Source organism: Dendrobates tinctorius, unplaced genomic scaffold (assembly GCF_039654945.1).
Source record: "Dendrobates tinctorius isolate UK_male_01 unplaced genomic scaffold, ASM3965494v1 ptg000475l, whole genome shotgun sequence".
Taxonomy (NCBI): Eukaryota; Metazoa; Chordata; class Amphibia; order Anura; family Dendrobatidae; genus Dendrobates; species Dendrobates tinctorius.
The window spans coordinates 223,183-250,876 of record NW_027362137.1 but is presented as its reverse complement, the minus strand read 5'-3'; the positions used below and the strand labels follow the sequence as shown (position 1 = coordinate 250,876).

Here is a 27,694-nt window from a genome sequence, read left to right as displayed (position 1 = left end):
GGTATCATAACTGAGAAGGTCAGAGCGTCAGGGAGAAGGTCAGAGCGTCAGGGAGAAGGTCAGAGCGTCAGGGAGAAGGTCAGAGCGTCAGGGAGAAGGTCAGAGCGTCAGGGAGAAGGTCAGAGCGTGAGGGAGAAGGTCAGAGCGTGAGGGAGAAGGTCAGAGCGTGAGGGAGAAGGTCAGAGCGTGAGGGAGAAGGTCAGAGCGTGAGGGAGAAGGTCAGAGCGTGAGGGAGAAGGTCAGAGCGTGAGGGAGAAGGTCAGAGCGTGAGGGAGAAGGTCAGAGCGTGAGGGAGAAGGTCAGAGCGTGAGGGAGAAGGTCAGAGCGTGAGGGAGAAGGTCAGAGCGTGAGGGAGAAGGTCAGAGCGTGAGGGAAGGGATCAGGAAGAGGACTTAGCAGGAAAGGATAGACATGGGTGGAAAAGGGTGAAAGTTCAGTGTGAGGGGAAAGCGAAGGGATGTGCAGGAGGAGGGGGTCACTGTGAAGGCTGAGATGAGGGCTGTACAGAGGGAGGGGTCACTGTGAGGGATGAGATGAGGGCTGTACAGGGGGAGGGGTCACTGTGATGGCTGAGATGAGGGCTGTACAGGGGGAGGGGTCACTAAGAGATGAGGGCTGTACAGGGGGGGGAGGAGTCACTGTGAGGGATGAGATGAGGGCTGTACAGAGGGAGGGGTCACTGTGAAGGCTGAGATGAGGGCTGTACAGGGGGGAGCGGTCACTGAGGGATGAGATGAGGGCTGTACAGGGGGGAGGGGTCACTGAAGGGAGAGATGAGGGCTGTACAGGGGGAGGGGTCACTGAAGGGAGAGATGAGGGCTGTACAGGGGGAGGGGTCACTGTGAGGGATGAGATGAGGACTGTACAGGGGGAGGGGTCACTAAGAGATGAGGGCTGTACAGGGGGGGAGGAGTCACTGTGAGGGATGAGATGAGGGCTGTACAGAGGGAGGGGTCACTGTGAAGGCTGAGATGAGGGCTGTACAGGGGGGAGCGGTCACTGAGGGATGAGATGAGGGCTGTACAGGGGGGAGGGGTCACTGAAGGGAGAGATGAGGGCTGTACAGGGGGAGGGGTCACTGTGATGGCTGAGATGAGGGCTGTACAGGGGGAGGGGTCACTAAGAGATGAGGGCTGTACAGGGGGGGAGGAGTCACTGTGAGGGATGAGATGAGGGCTGTACAGAGGGAGGGGTCACTGTGAAGGCTGAGATGAGGGCTGTACAGGGGGGAGCGGTCACTGAGGGATGAGATGAGGGCTGTACAGGGGGGAGGGGTCACTGAAGGGAGAGATGAGGGCTGTACAGGGGGAGGGGTCACTGTGAGGGATGAGATGAGGGCTGTACAGGGGGAGGGGGTCACTGTGAGGGATGAGATGAGGACTGTACAGGGGGGAGGGGTCACTGAAGGGAGAAATGAGGGCTGTACAGGAGAAGGAATCAGTGTAAGGGGAGAGGCACTAGCAGTACAGTGAGAGCACTCGGTGTGAAGAGATAGTTGTAGTCATAACAGTGGAGGAAGTCAGTGTAAGAGAACAGACGCGTGTGGTACAGGGAGAGGGAGGATTCAGTGTGAGGTATTGGAGAGGTGAGGTGTGAGGGGACAGACATGTAGTAGCGTAGAAGAGTTAGTGTGAGGGGATAGGTGTAGGCAATACAGTGTGAGGAGTCTGTGAAAGGATAGTTGTGCGCAGCACAGGGGGAGATATCAATGTGAGGAGATGGGCAGGAGCTGTACAGGGGGAAGACCGGGGAGTGTTCTCCCCCTGTATAGTGTGAGGAGACAGACGGGTGCAGTACAGGGAAAGGAGTCAAGGATATGGGAAAAGTCTGGGCTGTACAGCACAATAGAGTGCAACTTTTTCTGCATATTGTATATGGCGGTAGCTGCTCCTGGTATACACCTATTCACACTGACTTGGGTTCACTAGTCAGTCTTTTGCTATTTGTATGCTAGCTTACTGACCGAGCACTCTGCCCTCCACCAGGTGGTGATATTACAGCAGGGTCCTACCTACCCATAAATGCAGACATTACTACGAGACGTGTCCACATTCACCCCGGTTTTCAGCCTAAGGCCACATGCACACATTCAGTATTTGGTGAGTTTTTTATCCCAGTATTTGTAAGCCAAAACCAGGAGTGGGTGAGAAACGCAGAAGGGGTGCAAATGTTTCTATGATGCTTTTCCTCTGATCGTTCCACTCCTGGTTTTGGCTCACAATTACTGGGGTAAAAAACTCAAATACTCTATGTGTGCATGTGGCCTAAGAGAGGTATTTTCATTAGATATGTAGGGATCCATCAGTTTTTGAAACCACCTTGACGTTGGTTGCTGGGCAGACGTGAATTGGCCCAATTATGTGTAAAGCGTCTCGTTTTTTTCCTTATATTCAGAAGCCGTATAGCTATTCATATTTCATATATTCCGTACTGACATGCTTTAGCACAACAGAGTGCAACTTTTTTTGCATATTGTTTATGGCGGTAGCTACTCCTGGAATGCACCTATTCACACTAGCTTGGATGTGCCAGGGGGGAGGGGTCAGTGTGATGGGACAGGCGGTACAGAGGGAGGGGTCAGTGTAAGGGGACAGGCGGTACAGGGGGAGGGGGTCAGAGTGAGGGGACAGGAGGTACAGGGGGAGGAGGTCAGAGTGAGGGGACAGGCGATACTGCGGGGAGGTGGTCATAGTGAGGGGACAGGCGGTACAGGGGGAGGGGGTCAGAGTGAGGGGACAGGCAGTACAGGGAGAGAGGTCAGAGTGAGGGGACAGGCGGTACAGGGGGAGGGGGTCAGAGTGAGGGGACAGGCAGTACAGGGAGAGAGGTCAGAGTGAGGGGACAGGCAGTACAGGGGGAGGGGGTCAGAGTGAGGGGACAGGCGATACTGCGGGGAGGTGGTCATAGTGAGGGGACAGGCGGTACAGGGGGAGGGGGTCAGAGTGAGTGGACAGGCTGTACAGGGGGAGAGGTCAGAGTGAGGGGACAGGCGGTACAGGGGGAGGGGGTCAGAGTGAGGGGACAGGCGATACTGCGGGGAGGTGGTCATAGTGAGGGGACAGGCAGTACAGGGGGAGGGGGTCAGAGTGAGGGGACAGGCAGTACAGGGAGAGAGGTCAGAGTGAGTGGACAGGCTGTACAGGGGGAGAGGTCAGAGTGAGGGGACAGGCGATACTGCGGGGAGGTGGTCATAGTGAGGGGACAGGCGGTACAGGGGGAGGGGGTCAGAGTAAAGGGACAGGCAGTACAGGGAGAGAGGTCAGAGTGAGGGGACAGGCAGTACAGGGGGAGGGGTCAGAGTGAGGGGACAGGCAGTGCAGGGGAAGGGGGTCAGAGTAATTGGACAGGCAGTACAGGGGGAGGGGTCAGAGTGAGGGGACAGGCAGTACAGGGGGAGGGGTCAGAGTGAGGGGACAGGCGGTACAGGGGGAGGGGGTCAGAGTGAGGGGACAGGCAGTGCAGGGGAAGGGGGTCAGAGTAATTGGACAGGCAGTACAGGGGGAGGGGTCAGAGTGAGGGGACAGGCAGTACAGGGAGAGAGGTCAGAGTGAGGGGACAGGCAGTACAGGGGGAGGGGTCAGAGTGAGGGGACAGGCAGTGCAGGGGAAGGGGGTCAGAGTAATTGGACAGGCAGTACAGGGGGAGGGGTCAGAGTGAGGGGACAGGCAGTACAGGGGGAGGGGTCAGAGTGAGGGGACAGGCGGTACAGGGGGAGGGGGTCAGAGTGAGGGGACAGGCAGTGCAGGGGAAGGGGGTCAGAGTAATTGGACAGGCAGTACAGGGGGAGGGGTCAGAGTGAGGAGACAGGCGTCGTGTTCACAGCACTTATCACAAGTGATGGGGGACATACCATTGAACCTTCCCCGTTCCACTTATCTCCCAGCACAGGATCACAGACTGCAGGAAACAGAGAGATTAACCTGTGAATGTCGCTCTACTTAAGTTATTGATCTCACATCACAGTTTGAAGGCGCCATAATTGAATTGAACATGGTTGTGAGGCCTGAAACATGGAAACCATGAGAAATCCAGGCCTGAACAATTCACGTTTAGGGGGTTGTCTTAGAACGATATTTTCTTAGCCAGAGGTTTGCACCTGATGAGAATAACAAAGTCGCCTACCCGGAGGCCCAGTGTGCTGCCTCCTCGCTGCCGCGGCCAGTATTGCGGAGCATATTACTCATCATCTGCCCGGACAACCTATTTATCCCCTTAATTAGACAATTTTGTCTTCATTTTTGCGTCTCTACTTTTCTGCAGGTGAAACTGTGATATAATAAATTTTATATGAAGATTAGATTTTTTGCAGTGGTCTTTTCTATTGCGCCCCCTCCGGAGGTTTTTATATATTCTGTTATGTATCCATCTAACTATAGTAATACACACATACGGCAGAACACTACACCCACTTTGGCATTTTTCATGTTTTGCTACCTCGCAACCTGAAATGTCACTTTTTTTGAGGGTTTCCATCAGTTCAAGTACAGAAACTTTTTTCAGAGAATATGAATGATAACACCAAAACCTTTTTCTCAACTCATGGTCAGTAGTTGGGTGAAGCCATTTATTGTCAAACTACTGTGCTTTCTCTTTTTAAATCATAATGACAACCCAAAACATCCAAATGACCCTGATCAAAAGTTCACATACCCCATTTCTTAATGCCGTGTATTGCCCCCTCTAACATCAATGACAGCTTGAAGTCTTTTGTGGTAGTTGTGGATGAGGTTCTTTATTTTCTCAGATGGTAAAGCTGCCCTCTCTTCTTGGCAAAAAGCCTCCAGTTCCTGTTAATTCCTGGGCTGTCTAGCATGAACTGCGAGCTTAAGATCTTCCCAGAGTGGCTCAATGCTACTGAGGTCAGGAGACTGAGATGGCCACTCCAGAACCTTCATTTTGTTCTGCTGTAGCCAATACCAGGTCGACTGGGCCTTGCGTTTTGGATCGCTGTCATGTTGGAACGTCCATGTACGTCCCATGCGCAGCTTCCGGGCTGATAATTGCAAATCTGCCTCCAGTATTTGCTGATAATGTGCTGCATTCATCTTTTCTTCTACTTTGACCAAGTTTCTTGTGCCTTTGTAGCTCACACATCCCCGATATATAGATAATAGATAGATAATAGATAGATATTTGATCGATAGATATAAAGATAATACAGTTGTGCTCAAAAATTTACACACCCTGGCAGAACCTTTGCTTTCTTGCCCTTTTTTCAGAGAATATGAATGATAACACCAAACCATTTTCTCCACTCATGGTCAGTGGTTGGGTGAAGCCATTTATTGTCAGACTACTGTGTTTTCTCTTTTTATATCATAATGACAACCCAAAACATCCAAATGACACTGATCAAAATTTTACATACCCTGGTGGTTTTGGCCTGATAACATGCACAGAAGTTGACACAAATGGGTCTGACTGGCTACTAAAGGCAACATCCTCACCTGTGACCTGGCTGCTTGTAATCAGTGTGTGTATAAAAGCTGAGTGAGTTTCTGGGATCCGGACAGACTCGTGCATCTTTCATCCAGTGTAGGGATCTGTACTCACTCGGCTGCAGATGAGGTCGGCACAGGAAGCAGTTTTACTGGAATGTCCAAGCAACTAAGCAAGTTTATTTAAAGCAGCATAAACCGCTATGGATACAAACAAACAAATGAACAGCCTTTTCCAGCACAATGTAGAAAGAAACAGAAAATAACCAGTCCATATAGTACTGCGGGTCCGCCCGCTCAGGTCAGTGTCTTCAGCAACACACACATGGAGACCTCCAGCCACAGACACTGAATGAGGCAATTGGCCTCCATTTTATTAACCGAACCACGCCCCTGGGGTGGTGATATGTGAGCGGTCATTCCCACCCATCTCTTATGATTGCTCATAAAACCCGGCCCTGGAGCGGCCCAAACAACTCTCTCAGCACTATACGTGCTGGAGCATACTTCTGAGTTCACATCACCGCAGCTAATAACCGCGATGACACATATCTCCCCTCAAGGACTTGTCCTGCGGCCATCTTACACACCCTCCCCCTCTGCCCAAAGCTGGGAGGCTTGGCACCTTCTGCCAACAAACAGTGGATCCTCGACAGCGCATCAGAATTGCCATGCAGTTTCCCTGATCTATGCTCCACATGGAAGTTAAAACCTTGAAGTGCTATGAACCACCTGGTCACTCAGGCATTGCTCCCTTTTTTCTCCCTCATCCACTTCAGTGAGGCATGGTGTAACACCAGTCTGAACTTCCTGCCCAAGATGTAGTACCTTACAGAGTCCAACGCCCATTTGATGGTTAAGCATTCCTTCTCCACTATGAAGTAATTTTTTTTCGCAGGATGACAACTTTTGGCTGAGATACATTATGGGGTGCTCTTTCCCGTTCACCCCTTGGGACAAGACAGCTCCCAGCTCGACATCCGACACATCAGTCTGAACCACAAACTCCTTGGAGAAATCAAGTGCTACCAGCATCGGCTGTTTGCACAGGGCCAGCTTCAGTTCCTGGAAGGCCATCTCAGCTTCTGGAGACTACTTCGCCATAGCTGACTTTGTCCCTTTAAGGAAGACTGTCAGAGAGGCAGCTACCATGGCGAAGTTTGGAATAAACCGGTGGTAATATCTCACAATGCCCAGGAACGCCCTCACCTTTTTCTTTGAAAGCGGTTGTGCCCAGCCCTGGATCGCCTCAACTATGTTTATCTGGGGTTTTATTTCGCCCCGACCTAAGACATAGTCCAAGTATCTTGCTTCCTCCATTCCTAATGCACATTTTTTCGGGGTTTATTGAAAACCCTACCTTCCGTAGAGAATCAAGTGCGGCCTGGACTTTGCTCAGATGGCTCCCCCAATCCTGGCTGAAGATTACAATGTCGTCCAGGTAGGCCACCGCGTACCTTTTGCGGGGGGGCCAGGATCTGATCCATGGCTTTCTGGAATGTAGCTGGAGTGCCTTGTAACCCAAATGGCATCCTTGTGTAGTGGAAGCACCCATCTGGCGTTGAAAAGGCAATCTTCTCCTTGGCATCTTGGGACATAGGGATTTGCCAATACCCTTTTGTGAGGTCAAGGGTAGTAATGTACCGAGCCGGCCCCTAGCCTCTCAATTAGTAAATTTACCTGGGGCATTGGATAAGCATCGCACTTAAGAGACTTTGTTCAGCTTCCTATAATTGTTGCAAAACTGCCATTCCCCATCTGGTTTCGGCACCAAGACTATTGGACTGGACCAGCCACTCTTGGATTCTTCGATGACTCCCAGGCTCAGCATCCGCTTTACCTCCTTCGAGATGACCTCTCGACGAGCTTCTGGAATCTGACATGGCTTCAAGTTGACCCAGGACATGAGGCTCCATCAGGACCTCATGCTCTATCACCTTCATACACGCCGGAAATTCTGAGCACAGGTCTCTGTTCCGTTGCAGCAACTGCCGACACTGCTGCTTCTGCGAGCGGGACAAGGTGTCTGCCACCTTGACATCCTTGGCACTGAGATTGGACTTGGCCAGTAGGCAAGGGGCTTCCTCAGGTTCTCTGTCCTGCCACGGTTTGATGAGGTTCACGTGGTACACCTGGTAGAGAATTTGGTCTCCACCGTTGGTACCTGCAGCAGTACTCGATCGCCAGAGTTGAAGTGTCTCACCCTTGCCAACCTATTGTAGACCCTCGATTGCACCTCTTGTGCTTTGAGGAGGTGGAAGCCCTACCAGGTGTACCACGTGGGATCTGGGATCTCTGCCTGCTTCCCCTGCTGTGAGTTATACAGATCGGAGGCTGGGGGCCTGGGATCTCTGCCTGCTCTCCCGCTGTGAGTTCAGATCGGAGGCTGGGGGCCTGGGATCTCTGCCTGCTCCCCCCCCCCGCTGTGAGTTATGCAGATCAGGGGCTGGGGGCCTTAGGGAGAAGCTACAAGCGCTGCAGATCTGTCCATATGTCCGTAGCGCTGGCTCCACCAGAAGCGCTCATGGGTCCAGACCGTCAGCAATATCTGCAGTTATCCCTCTTACTTTACAACATTTTTCCTGTGTGTTTGCATTCTTCCATCTTTTCTACTTCCTTTTTGTAAATTATAGTGCCCTGTGATCAGGATAGTGCTCAGTAGGGTGACCGCAAAAAATCGATGTCGGAATTTTGTCCGTCTGGACCCCACAAAACGATTCCCCTTTCCAGATATTGAGAGAGCCAAAATTTGAGCTCGATCAAACGACGTTAACCCGTGCCGCTCGTCGCTCAAAGTTTGAAAAAATCCAAATTGAGATATTTTAAGATTTAGGTATTTTGCATAGTCTGTTAGACTATAAAGAATGTGACAACAACATTGCAGAAATAGCCCTGACCAAATTTTCGAACCATTTGTGGTATTTGAATGCAGAGTTGGTGGGATTATCGTTTTTTGATCCCACCATTACAATGAAAAGTTGTTAATGGCTAATAAATTGCTCAGTAGCACAGATGAACCATCAGAGCACGCTAGGGTTGTAAATCCAAAAGTTAGGAAAGAAAAATTAAAAGAGGTAGGAAGTAACCGACTTTAACGACCTTCTGACAAAAGATGAAGAACAAAAGCAATATGTCCTGCAAGTTGTAAGCAAATGCCGAGCATTATATTCTGACGTTTCAAAAACTACTGTAACAAAAGCTCTAGAATAGATTAGATAACTATGTAAAATTATCAACTCATGTAGGTTAGCGTGCTCTGATGGTTCATCTGTGCTACTGAGCAATTTATTAGCCATTAACAACTTTTCATTGTCTGTAATGGTGGGATCAAAAAACGATAATCCCACCAACTCTGCATTCAAATACCACAAATGGTTCCAAAATTTGGTCAGGGCTATTTCTGCAATGTTGTTGTCACATTCTTTATAGTCTAACAGACTATGCAAAATACCTAAATCTTAAAATACCTCAATTTGGATTTTTTCAAACTTTGAGCGACGAGCGGCACGGGTTAAACGTCGTTTGATCGAGCTCAAATTTTGGCTCTCTCAATATCTGGAAAGGGGAATCGTTTTGTGGGGTCCAGACGAACAAGATTCTGACATTTCCCCCCCCCCATATGAGATCCGGTCACCCTAGTGCTCAGTGACTACACAGTGTCAGGTCAGCGTTGGTATACTGGTCACACTGATACCTGCTGATGAAATCTGGCTTGTAGTTGTTTTGGAATCTGTATTTTCAGTTTGTAGTTAATGATGTGCTTGGGGGCGGCGGCCTGTGGGGGGGTCTGCATGTGGTGCGCTGATTAGGTATTCATAATGCAGACTGCTGATAGGTCACTGATCCCTCACTGACCCGCCCCATGGTTTACATAATTTTACATAAGGAATATCTGTATATACTTTCTGTATAAACATGTAATCACCAGATGCAATTCGAAGAGGACATGTTCTTAGACTTGGTGCGATCATGCTGCAGCGCAGGGGCCACGGCCGGCGTCCGCCTGCAGAAGGGTTTTGTTTTTTCTAAGTATATACAGATATTCCTTATGTAAACTATGGGGCAGGTCAGTGAGGGATCAGTGACCTGTCAGCAGTGTGCATTCTGAATACCTAATCAGAGCACCACATGCCGACCCCCCACAGACCGCCGTCCCCGAGCATATCAGTAACTACAAACTGAAAATACAGATTCCACAACAACCACAAGACAGATTTCATCACCAGGTATCAGTGTTAGGCCGGGGTCACACTTGTGAGTGCAATGGAAGTCTCTCGCAACAATACCCGGCACTGCCGCCGGCACTCGGGACCAGCTGCATGTATTTCTATGCAGCCGCACACTGCGGTCTCGAGTGCCAGGTATTGATGCGAGAGACTTGCATTGCACTCATAAGTGTGACCCCGGCTTGCAGTATAACAGTGCTGACCTGACACTGTCTGTAGTTACTGAACACAATCCTGATCACAGGGCACTGTAAGTCTCACCCTTGGGAAAGCTGGGTGTCGCGTACCAGTGTGCCGACCCATGCAGGCGTCTCGCTGGAGCCCCCTCCTCTATTACCGCCGACAATCACCCTGTATATAGTGTAGTTGTCAGACCCGCCCCCGGCAATGACATCACTGACAGAGATGAGACCACACCCCTTATACTCAAGCACCACCCCCTCCTCTATTACTGCCGACAATCAGCCTGTATATAGGGCAGTTGTTAGACCCGCCCCCGACGATGACATCACTGACAGAGATGAGACCACACCCCTTATACTCAAGCACCGCCCCCTCCTATATTACTGCCGACAACCAGCCTGTATATAGTGTAGTTGTCAGACCCGCCCCCATCGATGACATCACTGACATAGAGATGAGACCACACGCCTTATACACAAGCACCGCCCCCTCCTCTATTTCTGCCGACAATCAGCCTGAATATAGGGCAGTTGTCAGACCCGCCCCCGGCGATGACATCACTGACAGAGATGAGACCACACCCCTTATATTCAAGCACCGCCCCCTCCTATATTACTGCCGACAACCAGCCTGTATATAGTGCAGTTGTCAGACCCGCCCCCATCGATAACATCACTGACATAGAGATGAGACCACACCCCTTATACACAAGCACCGCCCCCTCCTCTATTACTGCCGACAATAAGCCTGTATATAGGGCAGTTGTCAGACCCGCCCCCATCGATGACATCACTGACATAGAGATGAGACCACACCCCTTACACTCAAGCACCGCCCCCTCCTCTATTTCTGCCGACAATCAGCCTGTATATAGGGCAGTTGTCAGACCCGCCCCCATCGATAACATCACTGACATAGAGATGAGACCACACCACTCATACACAAGCACCGCCCCCTCCTCTATTACTGCCGACAATCAGCCTGTATATAGGGCAGTTGTCAGACCCGCCCCCATCGATAACATCACTGACATAGAGATGAGACCACACCACTCATACACAAGCACCGCCCCCTCCTCTATTACTGCCGACAATCAGCCTGTATATAGGGCAGTTGTTAGACCCGCCCCCGACGATGACATCACTGATATAGTAACATTGTACCATAAACCAGTCGTGGATTCTGACGCTTCAGTTCCTGGACGATGTCTACGACTCGGGCCAGGAATGAGGAGTCACGAGTGTAACCTGCATCACAGAGAAACATGTCAGTGTCCGCCATGACACCAGAGGAAAAAAAGCGAGCACACAGCGGGATGGTCACATGACACGCACAGAGAGAGATGAGCTGGCACACAGGGATGCACACACCACACACACACGGGGACGCGTACACGGGATCCACAGTCCCCACACACAGGGACGCACAGACCACACACGGGGACGGTGACAGACACAGAGACAAACGAGGACGCACATAGAGGGACAGTCACATAACACACACAGAGACAGACGAGCATGCACATAGAGGGACGGTCTCATAAAACACAGAGACAGATGAGGACGCACACAGAGGGACGATCACATAACACACACAGAGACAGACGAGCATGCACACAGAGGGACGGTCACATAACACACACAGAGACAGACGAGGACGCACACAGAAGGACGGTCTCATAAAACACACAGACAGACGAGGACGCACACAGAGGGACGGTCACATAACACACACAGAGACAGACAAGCATGCACACAGAGGGACAGTCACATAACATACACAGAGACAAACGAGCATGCACACAGAGGGACGGTCACAATACACACACAGAGGGACTGTCACATGACACACACAGATACAGACAAGGGCGCACACAGAGGGACGGTCACATAGCACACACAGAGACAGACGAGGACGCACACAGAGGGACGGTCACATAGCACACACAGAGACAGACGAGGACGCACACAGAGGGACGGTCACATAGCACACACAGAGACAGACGAGGACGCACACAGAGGGACGGTCACATACCACACACAGAGACAGACGAGGACGCACACAGAGAGACGGTCACATAACACACACAGAGACAGACGAGCATGCACACAGAGGGACGGTCACATAAATACAGAAACAAACAAGGACGCACCCAGAGGGACGGTCACATAACACACACAGAGACAGACTAGGACGCACCCAGAGGGACGTCACATAACACTCATAGAGACAGACGAGGAAGCACACAGAGGGTCGTCACATAACACTCAGAGACAGAAGAGGACACACACAGAGGGACGGTCACATAACACACACAGATACAGACGAGGACGCACACAGAGGGACGGTCACATAACACACACAGAGACAGACGAGCATGCACACAGAGGACAGCCACATAACACACACAGAGACAGACGAGGACGCACACAGAGGGACAGTCACATAACACTCACAGAGACAGACGAGGATGCACAAAGAGGGACAGTCACATAACACACACAGAGGGACGGTCACATAACACTCAGAGACAGACGAGGACGCGCACAGAGGGATGGTCACATAACACACAGAAACAGAGGCGGACGCGCACAAAGGGACTGCCACATGACACACACAGAGGGACAGCCACATAACACACAGAGACAGACGAGCATGCACACAGAGGGACAGTCACATAACACACAGAGACAGACGAGCATGCACACAGAGGGACAGTCACATAACACACACAGAGGGACGGTCACATAACACTCAGAGACAGACGAGGACGCGCACAAAGGGACTGCCACATGACACACACAGAGGGACAGCCACATAACACACAGAGACAGACGAGCATGCACACAGAGGGACAGTCACATAACACACAGAGACAGACGAGCATGCACACAGAGGGACAGTCACATAACACACAGAGACAGACAAGCATGCACACAGATGGACTGTCACATGACACACACAGAGACAGACAAGGACGCACACAGAGGGACTGCCACATGACACACACAGAGACAGACGAGGATGCACATAGAGGGACGATCACATAACACACACAAAGATAGATAAGGATGCACACAGAGGGACGGTCACATAAACAGATGGACAGTCACATGATGCACAGACAGACGAGCTCGCACACAGTGGGACGGTCACACAGGGATGCACAGACCACACACACGGGGACGCATACACGGGATGCACAGACCACACACACGGACGCGTAGACGGGATGCACAGACCACACACACATACGGGGACAATCACATAACACGAACAGAGACAGACGAGCACGCACACAGATGCGCACACGGGATTCATAGACCACACACGAGAACGGGTACATGGGATGCACAGACCACACACACACACACACACACACGAGGACAGTCACATGACACACATGGGATGCACACACAGGGACGGTCACGACACGCACAGAGACAGATGAACATGCACACAGTGACGCGCACACAGGATGCACAGACCACACACACGAGGTACCGTACACGAGATGCACAGACCACACACACGAGGCAGTGTACATGGGATGCACAGACTACACTCGGGGACAGTCACATGACAAACACAAAGACAAAGGAAAACGCACACAGGGACGCACACAAAGGGATGCACTGACCACACACACGAGACTGACACGCGACACGCACATACAGGGACAGTCACATGACACACACAGAGACAGACGAGCACACACACAAGAACGCACACACAGGGATGCACAGAACACACATACAGGGACAGTCACATGATGAGCACCCAGTCAGACAAGCACCCAAAGATGGACGAGCACACAGGGATCCACAGACCATAGACACAGGGGACTGATATGCACACACAGGGACGGTCACATGAGACAGTCCCACATTTATCACATGATGATACATGACGTGTCTGGTGGAGTACACACAGATCACATGATATGGTCACCTGTCAGGACATAGTCATACTGAGTGACCCCATTCAGCCTCAGCCCCTCGTACACCTCCTGCAGCTCCTCCGCGTTTAGTACCTGCCCCTTCCAGTGTGTGTATCCTGAAACGGAGAACAGACACAGCCATAAGTGAGAGGATAGGCCCCCAAAGAGACCGCTCATTACGCTGCACTCACCCGTGTGGTTGGAGAACTGCACAGAGTTTATAGTGTCCACTTCAAACCCCAAAACCTGCAGGAAAAAAAAGAGGACGAATTAAAGAAGTATATCAGAAGGTATGCGGCTGCCAAAGAGAAGAGAATTGCTGAATGATGGGAAGGAGGAGAAAAAACAGGGACAGCCAAGGAATAAAATAGGTAGAATGTCAGAAACATGCAGATGGAACAGGATCAGCCAACCACAGCCGTCGGAAAACAGGAGAGAATGGGGCGGCCGACACAGCCACCAGGAAACAGAAGAGAACGGGACGACCAACCACAGCCACCAGGAAACAGAAGAGAACAGGACGACCAACCACAGCCATCTGGAAAGAGGAGAGAATGGGACGGCTGACCACAGCCATGAGAAAACAGGAGAAAAGAGGACGGTCAACCACAGCGATTGGAAAACAGGAGAAAATAGAGCAGCTCACCACAGCCATCGGGAAAAAAGGGAACAGCGCATCTGACCACAGCCAAGAGAAAACAGGAGAGAACAGGGCGGTTGACCACAGCCATCGGAAAACAGGAGAGAACGGGACGACCGACCACAGCGAAACAGGAGAGAACAGGGCGGCTGACCACAGCCATCTGGAAAGAGGAGAGCATGGGACGGCTGACCACAGCCATCATAAAACAGGACAGCCGACCACAGTCATCTGGAAAGAGGAGAGAATGGGACAGCTGACCATAGCCATCAGAAAACAGGACGGCCGACCACAGCGATCGGAAAACAGGAGAAAATAGGGCAGCTCACCACAGCCATCAGGAAAAAGGAGAGAATAGGGCAGCTCACCACAGCCATCAGGAAAAAGGAGAGAACAGGGCTGCTGACCACAGCCAAGGGAAAACAGGAGAGAACAGGGCGGTTGACCACAGCCATCTGGAAAGAGGAGAGAATGGGACGGCTGACCACAGCCATCAGAAAACAGGACGGCCGACCACAGCCATCTGGAAAGAGGAGAGAATGGGACAGCTGATCACAGCAATCAGAAAACAGGACTGCCAACCACAGCGATCGGAAAACAGGAGAAAATAGGGCAGCTCACCACAGCCATCGGGAAAAAGGAGAGAACAGGGTGGCTAACCACAGCCAAGGGAAAGCCGGAGAGAACAGGGTGGTTGACCACAGCCAAGGAAAAACAGGAGAGAACAGGGCGGCTGGCCACAGCCAAGGGAAAGCAGGGGAGAACAGGGCGGCTGATCGCAGCCATCTGGAAAGAGGAGAGAATGGGACGGCTGACCACATCCATCAGAAAACAGGACGGCCGACCACAGCCATCAGGAAAGAGGAGAAAATGGGACAGCTGACCAGAGCCATCAGAAAACAGGACGGCCGACCACAGCGATCGGAAAACAGGAGAGAATAGGGCAGCTCACCACAGCTATTGGGAAAAAGGAGAGAACAGGGCGGCTGACCACAGCCAAGGGAAAGCACGAGAGAACAGGGCGGCTGACCACAGCCAAGGGAAAACAGGAGAGAACAGGGCGGCTGACCACAGCCAAGGGAAAACAGGAGAGAACAGGGCGGCTGACCACAGCCAAGGGAAAAAACAGGAGAGAACAGGGCGGCTGACCACAGCCAAGGGAAAAAGGAGAGAAGAGGGCGACTGACCACAGCCATTGGGAAGGAGAGAAGAGGGTAGCTTACCACAGCCATTGGGAAGGAGAGAACGGGGTGGCTTACCACAGCCATGTGGAAAAAGGAAAGAACAGGATGGCTGACCACAGCCATCGGGAAGAAGGAGAGAATGGGATGGCCGACCACAGCCATCGGAGAGGAGAGAACGGGACGGCCGATCACAGCCATCGGGAAACATGAGGGAAAGAGGCGGCCGACCACAGCCATTGGAAAAGAGGAGGGAAAGGGGCGGCTGACTACAGCCAGAAGCAAGGAGTTGATTCCAGGGAAAAGTTGAGGGGAGCAACTGCAAGAAAAAGCACACGACAGCAAGGAGAATACAGGGGGATTCCAACCACAGAAATGGAGGAAGATGGGGAAGCACGCATCCAGCCGCAATCCCTTTAAGCCTTACAGTCCTACAGTTATCCGCACTTTATTACACCCTCCTACATTCCTCACATGTGCAGTGATTACACACATGATCTGCTAATAGCAGAAGCCTGCAACACCTCGTCACTCCTGACACAAACACCCCCACGTCTCTCCTATCACTTACACCCTGTCACCCCTGACACATACACTCTACATCACCACTGACATATACACCTCCACGTTACTCCCGTCACTTACACGCCCACGTAGCTCGTCACACCTCCAAGTCGCTGTAACATACACCCCCACTTTGCACCAGTCACTTACACCTCCACATCACTGTCACATACACCCCCATCACCACAATGTCGCTCCTGTTATCCTCACACTGCTACAGTTATGCTACTTGTGTCACACCCACACCTCTCTTGCTATCCCACGGTCTCTCCTGTCACATACACCTCCACGTCGCTCCTGTCACATACAAACCCCACGTAGCTCCATTCACTCCCACGTCACTCCAGTCACGCTTATGTGGCTTCAGTCACATACACCTCCACGTCGCTCCTGTCACATGCACCCCCAAGTCGCTGCTCTTCATCCCCACGTCACTCCAGTCAGTCACATACACCCCCTATCGCTCCAGTCACACACACGCTTGTCCTGTCACTTACACCTCCATGTCACGGTCACATACACCCCCCATGTCACCCCTCCATTGTTCCTGTCACATACACCCCCACGTCGCTCCTGTCACATACACCCCCATGTCGCTCACATACACCTCCACGTCGCTCCTGTCACATACACCCCCACGTCGCTCCTGTCACATACACCCCCACGTCGCTCCTGTCACATACACCCCCACGTCGCTCCTGTCACCTCCATGTCGCTCCTGTCACATACATCCCCACGTCGCTCCTGTCACATACACCTCCACGTCGCTCCTGTCACATACATCCCCACGTCGCTCCTGTCACATACATCCCCACGTCGCTCCTGTCACATACACCCCCACGTCGCTCCTGTCACATACACCCCCACGTCGCTCCTGTCACCTCCATGTCGCTCCTGTCACATACACCCCCACGTCGCTCCTGTCACATACACCCCCACGTCGCTCCTGTCACATACACCCCCACGTCGCTCCTGTCACATACATCCCCACGTCGCTCCTGTCACATACACCTCCACGTCGCTCCTGTCACATACACCTCCACGTCGCTCCTGTCACCTCCACGTCGCTCCTGTCACATACACCCCCACGTCGCTCCTGTCACATACACCCCCACGTCGCTCCTGTCACATACACCCCCACGTCGCTCCTGTCACATACACCCCCACAACGCTCCTGTCACATACACCTCCACGTTGCTCCTGTCACATACACCTCCACGTCGCTCCTGTCACATACACCCCCACGACGCTCCTGTCACATACACCCCCACATCGTTCCTGTCACATACACCCCCACAACGCTCCCGTCACATACAAAGCCCACGTAGCTCCTGTCACTCCCACGTCAATCCAGTCATGCTTATGTGGCTTCAGTCACAAACACCCCCCCGTTGCTCCTGTGAGATACACCTCCACGTCGCTCCTGTCACATACACCCCTACATGGCTCCTGTCACATACACCCCCACATCGCTCCTGTCACATACACCCCTACATGGCTCCTGTCACATACACCCCTACATGGCTCCTGTCATATACACCCCCACGTTGCTCCAGTCACATACACCCCCACGTCGCTCCTGTCACATACGCCCCCACGTCGCTCCAGTCACATACGCCCCCACGTCGCTCCAGTCACATACACCCCCACGTCGCTCCAGTCACATACACCCCCACGTCGCTCCTGTCACATACGCCCCCACGTCGCTCCTGTCACATACACCTCCACGTCGCTCCTGTCACATACACCCCCACGTCGCTCCTGTCACCCCCACGTCGCTCCCGTCACATACACCTCCACGTAGCTCCTGTCACATACACCTCCACGTAGCTCTTGTCACATACACCTCCACGTAGCTCCTGTCACATACACCTCCACGTCGCTCCTGTCACATACACCCCCACGTAGCTCCTGTCACATACACCCACACGTCGCTCCTGTCACCCCCACGTCGCTCCCGTCACATACACCTCCACGTAGCTCCTGTCACATACACCTCCACGTAGCTCTTGTCACATACACCTCCACGTAGCTCCTGTCACATACACCTCCACGTCGCTCCTGTCACATACACCTCCACGTCGCTCCTGTCACATACACCCCCACGTAGCTCCTGTCACATACACCCACACGTCGCTCCTGTCACCCCCACGTCGCTCCTGTCACATACACCCCCACGTCGCTCCTGTCACCTCCATGTCGCTCCTGTCACATACATCCCCACGTCGCTCCTGTCACATACACCTCCACGTCGCTCCTGTCAAATACACCTCCACGTAGCTCTTGTCACATACACCTCCACGTAGCTCCTGTCACATACACCTCCACGTCGCTCCTGTCACATACACCTCCACGTCGCTCCTGTCACATACACCCCCACGTAGCTCCTGTCACATACACCCACACGTCGCTCCTATCACCCCCACGTCGCTCCTGTCACATACACCCCCACGTCGCTCCTGTCACCTCCATGTCGCTCCTGTCACATACATCCCCACGTCGCTCCTGTCACATACACCCCCACGTCGCTCCTGTCACATACACCCCCACGTCGCTCCTGTCACATACACCCCCACGTCGCTCCTGTCACATACACCCCCACGTCGCTCCTGTCACATACACCCCCACGTCGCTCCTGTCACATACACCTCCACATCGCTTCTGTCACCTCCATGTCGCTCCTGTCACATACACCCCCACGTCGCTCCTGTCACATACACCCCCACGTCGCTCCTGTCACATACACCCCCACGTCGCTCATGTCACATACACCCCCACGTCGCTCATGTCACATACACCCCCACGTCGCTCCTGTCACATACACCCCCACGTCGCTCCTGTCATATACACCCCCACGTCGCTCCTGTCACATACACCCCCACGTCGCTCCTGTCACATACATCCCCACGTCGCTCCTGTCACATACACCTCCACGTCGCTCCTGTCACCTCCATGTCGCTCCTGTCACATACACCCCCACGTCGCTCCTGTCACATACACCTCCACGTCGCTCCTGTCACATACATCCCCACGTCGCTCCTGTCACATACACCTCCACGTCGCTCCTGTCACCTCCACGTCGCTCCTGTCACATACACGCCCACGTCGCTCCTGTCACATACACCTCCACGTCGCTCCTGTCACATACACCCCCACGTCGCTCCTGTCACCTCCATGTCGCTCCTGTCATATACACCCCCACGTCGCTCCTGTCACATACACGTCGCTCCTGTCACATACACCCCCACGTCGCTCCTGTCACATACACCCCCACGTCGCTCCTGTCACATACACCTCCACGTCGCTCCTATCACCCCCACGTCGCTCCTGTCACATACACCCCCACGTCGCTCCTGTCACCTCCATGTCGCTCCTGTCACATACATCCCCACGTCGCTCCTGTCACATACACCCCCACGTCGCTCCTGTCACATACACCCCCACGTCGCTCCTGTCACCCCCACGTCACTCCCGTCACATACACCCCCACGTCGCTCCTGTCACATACATCCCCACGTCGCTCCTGTCACCTCCATGTCGCTCCTGTCACATACACCCCCACGTCGCTCCTGTCACATACACCCCCACGTCGCTCCTGTCACATACACCCCCACGTCGCTCCTGTCACATACACCCCCACGTCGCTCCTGTCACATACACCCCCACGTCGCTCCTGTCACATACATCCCCACGTCGCTCCTGTCACATACACCTCCACGTCGCTCCTGTCACCTCCATGTCGCTCCTGTCACATACACGCCCACGTCGCTCCTGTCACATACACCTCCACGTCGCTCCTGTCACATACACCTCCACGTCGCTCCTGTCACCTCCACGTCGCTCCTGTCACATACACCCCCACGTCGCTCCTGTCACATACACCCCCACGTCGCTCCTGTCACATACACCCCCACGTCGCTCCTGTCACATACACCCCCACGTCGCTCCTGTCACATACACCCCCACGTCGCTCCTGTCACATACACCCCCACGTCGCTCCTGTCACCCCCACGTCGCTCCTGTCACATACATCCCCACGTCGCTCCTGTCACATACACCCCCACGTCGCTCCTGTCACATACATCCCCACGTCGCTCCTGTCACATACATCCCCACGTCGCTCCTGTCACATACACCCCCACGTCGCTCCTGTCACATACACCCCCACGTCGCTCCTGTCACATACACCCCCACGTCGCTCCTGTCACATACACCCCCACGTCGCTCCTGTCACATACACCTCCACGTCGCTCCTGTCACATACACCCCCACGTCGCTCCTGTCACATACACCCCCCACGTCGCTCCTGTCACATACACCCCCCACGTCGCTCCTGTCACATACACCCCCACGTCGCTCCTGTCACATACACCCCCACGTCGCTTCTGTCACCTCCATGTCGCTCCTGTCACATACACCCCCACGTCGCTCCTGTCACATACACCCCCACGTCGCTCCTGTCACATACACCCCCACGTCGCTCCTGTCACCTCCATGTCGCTCCTGTCACATACATCCCCACGTCGCTCCTGTCACATACACCTCCACGTCGCTCCTGTCACATACATCCCCACGTCGCTCCTGTCACATACATCCCCACGTCGCTCCTGTCACATACACCCCCACGTCGCTCCTGTCACATACACCCCCACGTCGCTCCTGTCACCTCCATGTCGCTCCTGTCACATACACCCCCACGTCGCTCCTGTCACATACACCCCCACGTCGCTCCTGTCACATACACCCCCACGTCGCTCCTGTCACATACATCCCCACGTCGCTCCTGTCACATACACCTCCACGTCGCTCCTGTCACATACACCTCCACGTCGCTCCTGTCACCTCCACGTCGCTCCTGTCACATACACCCCCACGTTGCTCCTGTCACATACACCTCCACGTCGCTCCTGTCACATACACGCCCACGTCGCTCCTGTCACCTCCATGTCGCTCCTGTCACATACATCCCCACGTCGCTCCTGTCACATACATCCCCACGTCGCTCCTGTCACATACACCCCCACGTCGCTCCTGTCACCTCCATGTCGCTCCTGTCACATACACCCCCACGTCGCTCCTGTCACATACACCCCCACGTCGCTCCTGTCACATACACCCCCACGTCGCTCCTGTCACCTCCATGTCGCTCCTGTCACATACATCCCCACGTCGCTCCTGTCACATACACCCCCACGTCGCTCCTGTCACATACACCCCCACGTCGCTCCTGTCACATACACCTCCACGTCGCTCCTGTCACCTCCACGTCGCTCCTGTCACATACACCCCCACGTCGCTCCTGTCACATACACCCCCACGTCGCTCCTGTCACATACACCCCCACGTCGCTCCTGTCACCTCCACGTCGCTCCTGTCACATACACCCCCACGTCGCTCCTGTCACATACACCCCCACGTCGCTCCTGTCACATACACCCCCACGTCGCTCCAGTCACATACACCCCCACGTTGCTCCAGTCACATACACCCCCACGTCGCTCCTGTCACCTCCACGTCGCTCCTGTCACATACACCCCCACGTCGCTCCTGTCACATACACCCCCACGTCGCTCCTGTCACATACACCCCCACGTCGCTCCTGTCACATACACCCCCACGTCGCTCCTGTCATACACCTCCACGTCGCTCCTGTCACATACACCCCCACGTCGCTCCAGTCACATACACCCCCACGTCGCTCCTGTCACCCCCACGTCGCTCCTGTCACCTCCACGTCGCTCCTGTCACCTCCACGTCGCTCCTGTCACCTACACCCCCACGTCGCTCCTGTCACCTACACCCCCACGTCGCTCCTGTCACATACACCCCCACGTCGCTCCTGTCACATACACCCCCACGTCGCTCCTGTCACATACACCCCCACGTCGCTCCTGTCACATACACCCCCACGTCGCTCCTGTCACATACACCCCCACGTCGCTCCTGTCACATACACCCCCACGTCGCTCCTGTCACATACATCCCCACGTCGCTCCTGTCACATACACCTCCACGTCGCTCCTGTCACCTCCATGTCGCTCCTGTCACATACACGCCCACGTCGCTCCTGTCACATACACCCCCACGTCGCTCCTGTCACATACACCTCCACGTCGCTCCTGTCACATACACCTCCACGTCGCTCCTGTCACCTCCATGTCGCTCCTGTCATACATCCCCACGTCGCTCCTGTCACATACACCTCCACGTCGCTCCTGTCACATACATCCCCACGTCGCTCCTGTCACATACACCTCCACGTCGCTCCTGTCACCTCCACGTCGCTCCTGTCACATACACCTCCACGTCGCTCCTGTCACATACACCTCCACGTCGCTCCTGTCACATACACCTCCACGTCGCTCCTGTCATATACACTTCCACGTCGCTCCTGTCACATACACCTCCACGTCGCTCCTGTCACATACACCCCCACGTCGCTCCTGTCACATACACCCCCACGTCGCTCCTGTCACATACACCCCCACGTCGCTCCTGTCACATACACCCCCACGTCGCTCCTGTCACATACACCCCCACGTCGCTCCTGTCACATACACCCCCACGTCGCTCCTGTCACATACACCCCCACGTCGCTCCTGTCACATACACCCCCACGTCGCTCCTGTCACATACACCCCCACGTCGCTCCTGTCACCTCCATGTCGCTCCTGTCACATACATCCCCACGTCGCTCCTGTCACATACACCCCCACGTCGCTCCTGTCACCCCCACGTCGCTCCTGTCACATACATCCCCACGTCGCTCCTGTCACATACATCCCCACGTCGCTCCTGTCACATACACCCCCACGTCGCTCCTGTCATATACACCCCCACGTCGCTCCTGTCACATACACCCCCACGTCGCTCCTGTCACATACACCTCCACGTCGCTCCTGTCACATACACCTCCACGTCGCTCCTGTCACATACACCCCCACGTCGCTCCTGTCACATACACCCCCCACGTCGCTCCTGTCACATACACGTCGCTCCTGTCACATACATCCCCACGTCGCTCCTGTCACATACATCCCCACGTCGCTCCTGTCACATACATCCCCACGTCGCTCCTGTCACATACACCTCCACGTCGCTCCTGTCACATACATCCCCACGTCGCTCCTGTCACATACACCCCCACGTCGCTCCTGTCACCTCCATGTCGCTCCTGTCACATACACCCCCACGTCGCTCCTGTCACATACACCCCCACGTCGCTCCTGTCACATACACCCCCACGTCGCTCCTGTCACCTCCATGTCGCTCCTGTCACATACATCCCCACGTCGCTGCTGTCACATACACCCCCACGTCGCTCCTGTCACATACACCCCCACGTCGCTCCTGTCACATACACCTCCACGTCGCTCCTGTCACCTCCACGTCGCTCCTGTCACATACACCCCCACGTCGCTCCTGTCACATACACCCCCACGTCGCTCCTGTCACATACACCCCCACGTCGCTCCTGTCACCTCCACGTCGCTCCTGTCACATACACCCCCACGTCGCTCCTGTCACATACACCCCCACGTCGCTCCTGTCACATACACCCCCACGTCGCTCCTGTCACCTCCACGTCGCTCCTGTCACCTCCACGTCGCTCCTGTCACATACACCCCCACGTCGCTCCTGTCACATACACCCCCACGTCGCTCCTGTCACATACACCCCCACGTCGCTCCTGTCATACACCTCCACGTCGCTCCTGTCACATACACCCCCACGTCGCTCCAGTCACATACACCCCCACGTCGCTCCTGTCACCCCCACGTCGCTCCTGTCACCTCCACGTCGCTCCTGTCACATACACGTCGCTCCTGTCACATACACGTCGCTCCTGTCACATACACCCCCACGTCGCTCCTGTCACATACACCCCCACGTCGCTAATGTCACATACACCCCCACGTCGCTCCTGTCACATACACCCCCACGTCGCTCCTGTCACATACACCCCCACGTCGCTCCTGTCACATACACCCCCACGTCGCTCCTGTCACATACACCCCCACGTCGCTCCTGTCACATACACCCCCACGTCGCTCCTGTCACATACACCCCCACGTCGCTCCTGTCACATACACCTCCACGTCGCTCCTGTCACCTCCACGTCGCTCCTGTCACATACACCCCCACGTCGCTCCTGTCACATACACCCCCACGTCGCTCCTGTCACATATACGCCCACGTCGCTCCTGTCACATACACGCCCACGTCGCTCCTGTCACATACACCCCCACGTCGCTCCTGTCACATACACCCCCACGTCGCTCCTGTCACCTCCACGTCGCTCCTGTCACATACACCTCCACGTCGCTCCTGTCACATACACCCCCACGTCGCTCCTGTCACATACACCCCCACGTCGCTCCTGTCACATACACCCCCACGTCGCTCCTGTCACATACACCCCCACGTCGCTCCTGTCACATACACCCCCACGTCGCTCCTGTCACCCCCACGTCGCTCCTGTCACCCCCACGTCGCTCCTGTCACATACACCCCCACGTCGCTCCTGTCACATACACCCCCACGTCGCTCCTGTCACATACACCCCCACGTCGCTCCTGTCACCTCCATGTCGCTCCTGTCACATACACCCCCACGTCGCTCCTGTCACATACACCCCCACGTCGCTCCTGTCACATACACCCCCACGTCGCTCCTGTCACATACACCCCCACGTCGCTCCTGTCACATACACCCCCACGTCGCTCCTGTCACATACACCTCCACGTCGCTCCTGTCACATACACCCCCACGTCGCTCCTGTCACATACACCTCCACGTCGCTCCTGTCACATACACCCCCACGTCGCTCCTGTCACCTACACCCCCACGTCGCTCCTGTCACATACACCCCCACGTCGCTCCTGTCACATACACCCCCACGTCGCTCCTGTCACATACCCCCCACGTCGCTCCTGTCACCTCCACGTCGCTCCTGTCACATACACCCCCACGTCGCTCCTGTCACATACACCCCCACGTCGCTCCTGTCACCTCCACGTCGCTCCTGTCACATACACCTCCACGTCGCTCCTGTCACATACACCTCCACGTCGCTCCTGTCACATACACCTCCACGTCGCTCCTGTCACATACACCTCCACGTCGCTCCTGTCACCTCCACGTCGCTCCTGTCACATACACCCCCACGTCGCTCCTGTCACATACACCCCCACGTCGCTCCTGTCACCTCCACGTCGCTCCTGTCACATACACCCCCACGTCGCTCCTGTCACCTCCACGTCGCTCCTGTCACATACACCTCCACGTCGCTCCTGTCACATACACCTCCACGTCGCTCCTGTCACATACACCTCCACGTCGCTCCTGTCACATACACCTCCACGTCGCTCCTGTCACCTCCACGTCGCTCCTGTCACATACCCCCCACGTCGCTCCTGTCACATACACCCCCACGTCGCTCCTGTCACCTCCACGTCGCTCCTGTCACATACACCCCCACGTCGCTCCTGTCACATACACCCCCACGTCGCTCCTGTCACCTCCACGTCGCTCCTGTCACATACACCTCCACGTCGCTCCTGTCACATACACCTCCACGTCGCTCCTGTCACATACACCTCCACGTCGCTCCTGTCACCTCCACGTCGCTCCTGTCACATACACCTCCACGTCGCTCCTGTCACCTCCACGTCGCTCCTGTCACATACACCCCCACGTCGCTCCTGTCACATACACCCCCACGTCGCTCCTGTCACCTCCATGTCGCTCCTGTCACATACACCCCCACGTCGCTCCTGTCACATACACCCCCACGTCGCTCCTGTCACATACACCCCCACGTCGCTCCTGTCACATACACCCCCCACGTCGCTCCTGTCACATACACCCCCACGTCGCTCCTGTCACCTCCATGTCGCTCCTGTCACATACACCCCCACGTCGCTCCTGTCACATACACCCCCACGTCGCTCCTGTCACATACACCCCCACGTCGCTCCTGTCACATACACCCCCACGTCGCTCCTGTCACATACACCCCCACGTCGCTCCTGTCACATACACCCCCACGTCGCTCCTGTCACATACACCCCCACGTCGCTCCTGTCACATACACCCCCCACGTCGCTCCTGTCACATACACCCCCACGTCGCTCCTGTCACCCCCACGTCGCTCCTGTCACATACACCCCCACGTCGCTCCTGTCACCTCCATGTCGCTCCTGTCACATACACCCCCACGTCGCTCCTGTCACCCCCACGTCGTCCCCTCAGGTCTCCGGTACCTGCAGCGGGAAGGAGGCCGCCTTGTTGCCCACATATCCCCGGACCACGTGACTCTGGATGGAGAGGACCCGACACTCGGCGACCGCGGGCTCCTCCATTACAGGACACAGCAGAGTCTGCGAGCACAGGAAGAACCGGGGCAGCCGAGGAGGAGGAGGAGGGACCGGGAGGAGGCGGAGACCCCGGGGAAGGGGAGGAGGAGAACCGGGGCCTGCTGCACGGACAGCCCGAGAAAGAGGGAGACACAGAGACCGAGAGAGACCGAAACTGAGGAGACAGATAGAGAACGACCGAGAGATAACAGAGAGCGAAGAGAGACAGAGACCGAAAAGGAAGAGAGACGCAGAGACTGAGGAGACCGAGAGAGACACAGAGACTGAGGAGACCGAGAGCTACAGAGACCGAGGAGGCACAGAGACTGAGGAGGCACAGAGACTGAGGAGACCGAGAGCTACAGAGACTGAGAGAGACACAGAGACCGAGAGAGACACAGAGACTGAGGAGACCGAGAGAGACACAGAGACTGAGGAGACCGAGAGAGACACAGAGACTGAGGAGACCGAGAGCGACACAGAGACCGAGAGCGACACAGAGACCGAGAGCGACACAGAGACCGAGAGCGACACAGAGACCGAGAGCTACACAGAGACCGAGAGCTACACAGAGACCGAGAGCGACACAGAGACCGAGAGCGACACAGAGACCGAGAGCGACACAGAGACCGAGAGCGACACAGAGACCGAGGAGACCGAGAGCTACAGAGACCGAGAGCTGCAGAGACCAAGAGAGACGCAGAGACTGAGGAGACCGAGAGAGACGCAGAGACTGAGGAGACCGAGAGAGACGCAGAGACTGAGGAGACCGAGAGAGACACAGAGACTGAGGAGACCGAGAGAGACGCAGAGACTGAGGAGACCGAGAGAGACACAGAGACCGAGGAGGCACAGAGACTGAGGAGACCGAGAGAGACACAGAGACTGAGGAGACCGAGAGCTACAGAGACCGAGGAGGCACAGAGACTGAGGAGACCGAGAGCTACAGAGACTGAGAGAGACACAGAGACCGAGAGAGACACAGAGACTGAGGAGACCGAGAGAGACACAGAGACTGAGGAGACCGAGAGCGACACAGAGACCGAGAGCGACACAGAGACCGAGAGCGACACAGAGACCGAGAGCGACACAGAGACCGAGAGCGACACAGAGACCGAGAGCGACACAGAGACCGAGAGCGACACAGAGACCGAGAGCGACACA

General features: G+C 55.0%; 1 protein-coding gene across 1 annotated transcript in view; it reads right to left on the bottom strand.

The window, feature by feature from the left end:
* PDXK (pyridoxal kinase) overlaps nt 1–26,762 on the bottom strand; it is a 53,183-nt gene extending 26,421 nt beyond the window's left edge. The window contains exons 1-5 of the mRNA XM_073564723.1: nt 26,438–26,762; nt 13,979–14,033; nt 13,799–13,903; nt 11,011–11,094; nt 3,851–3,897 (exon numbers count right to left, since the gene is read on the bottom strand). Coding sequence (XP_073420824.1) covers nt 3,851–3,897; nt 11,011–11,094; nt 13,799–13,903; nt 13,979–14,033; nt 26,438–26,536 — 390 coding nt within the window. The 5' untranslated portion in view covers nt 26,537–26,762. The remainder of the gene's footprint in view (nt 1–3,850; nt 3,898–11,010; nt 11,095–13,798; nt 13,904–13,978; nt 14,034–26,437) is intronic.
* Nucleotides 26,763–27,694: the final 932 nt, after the last annotated feature.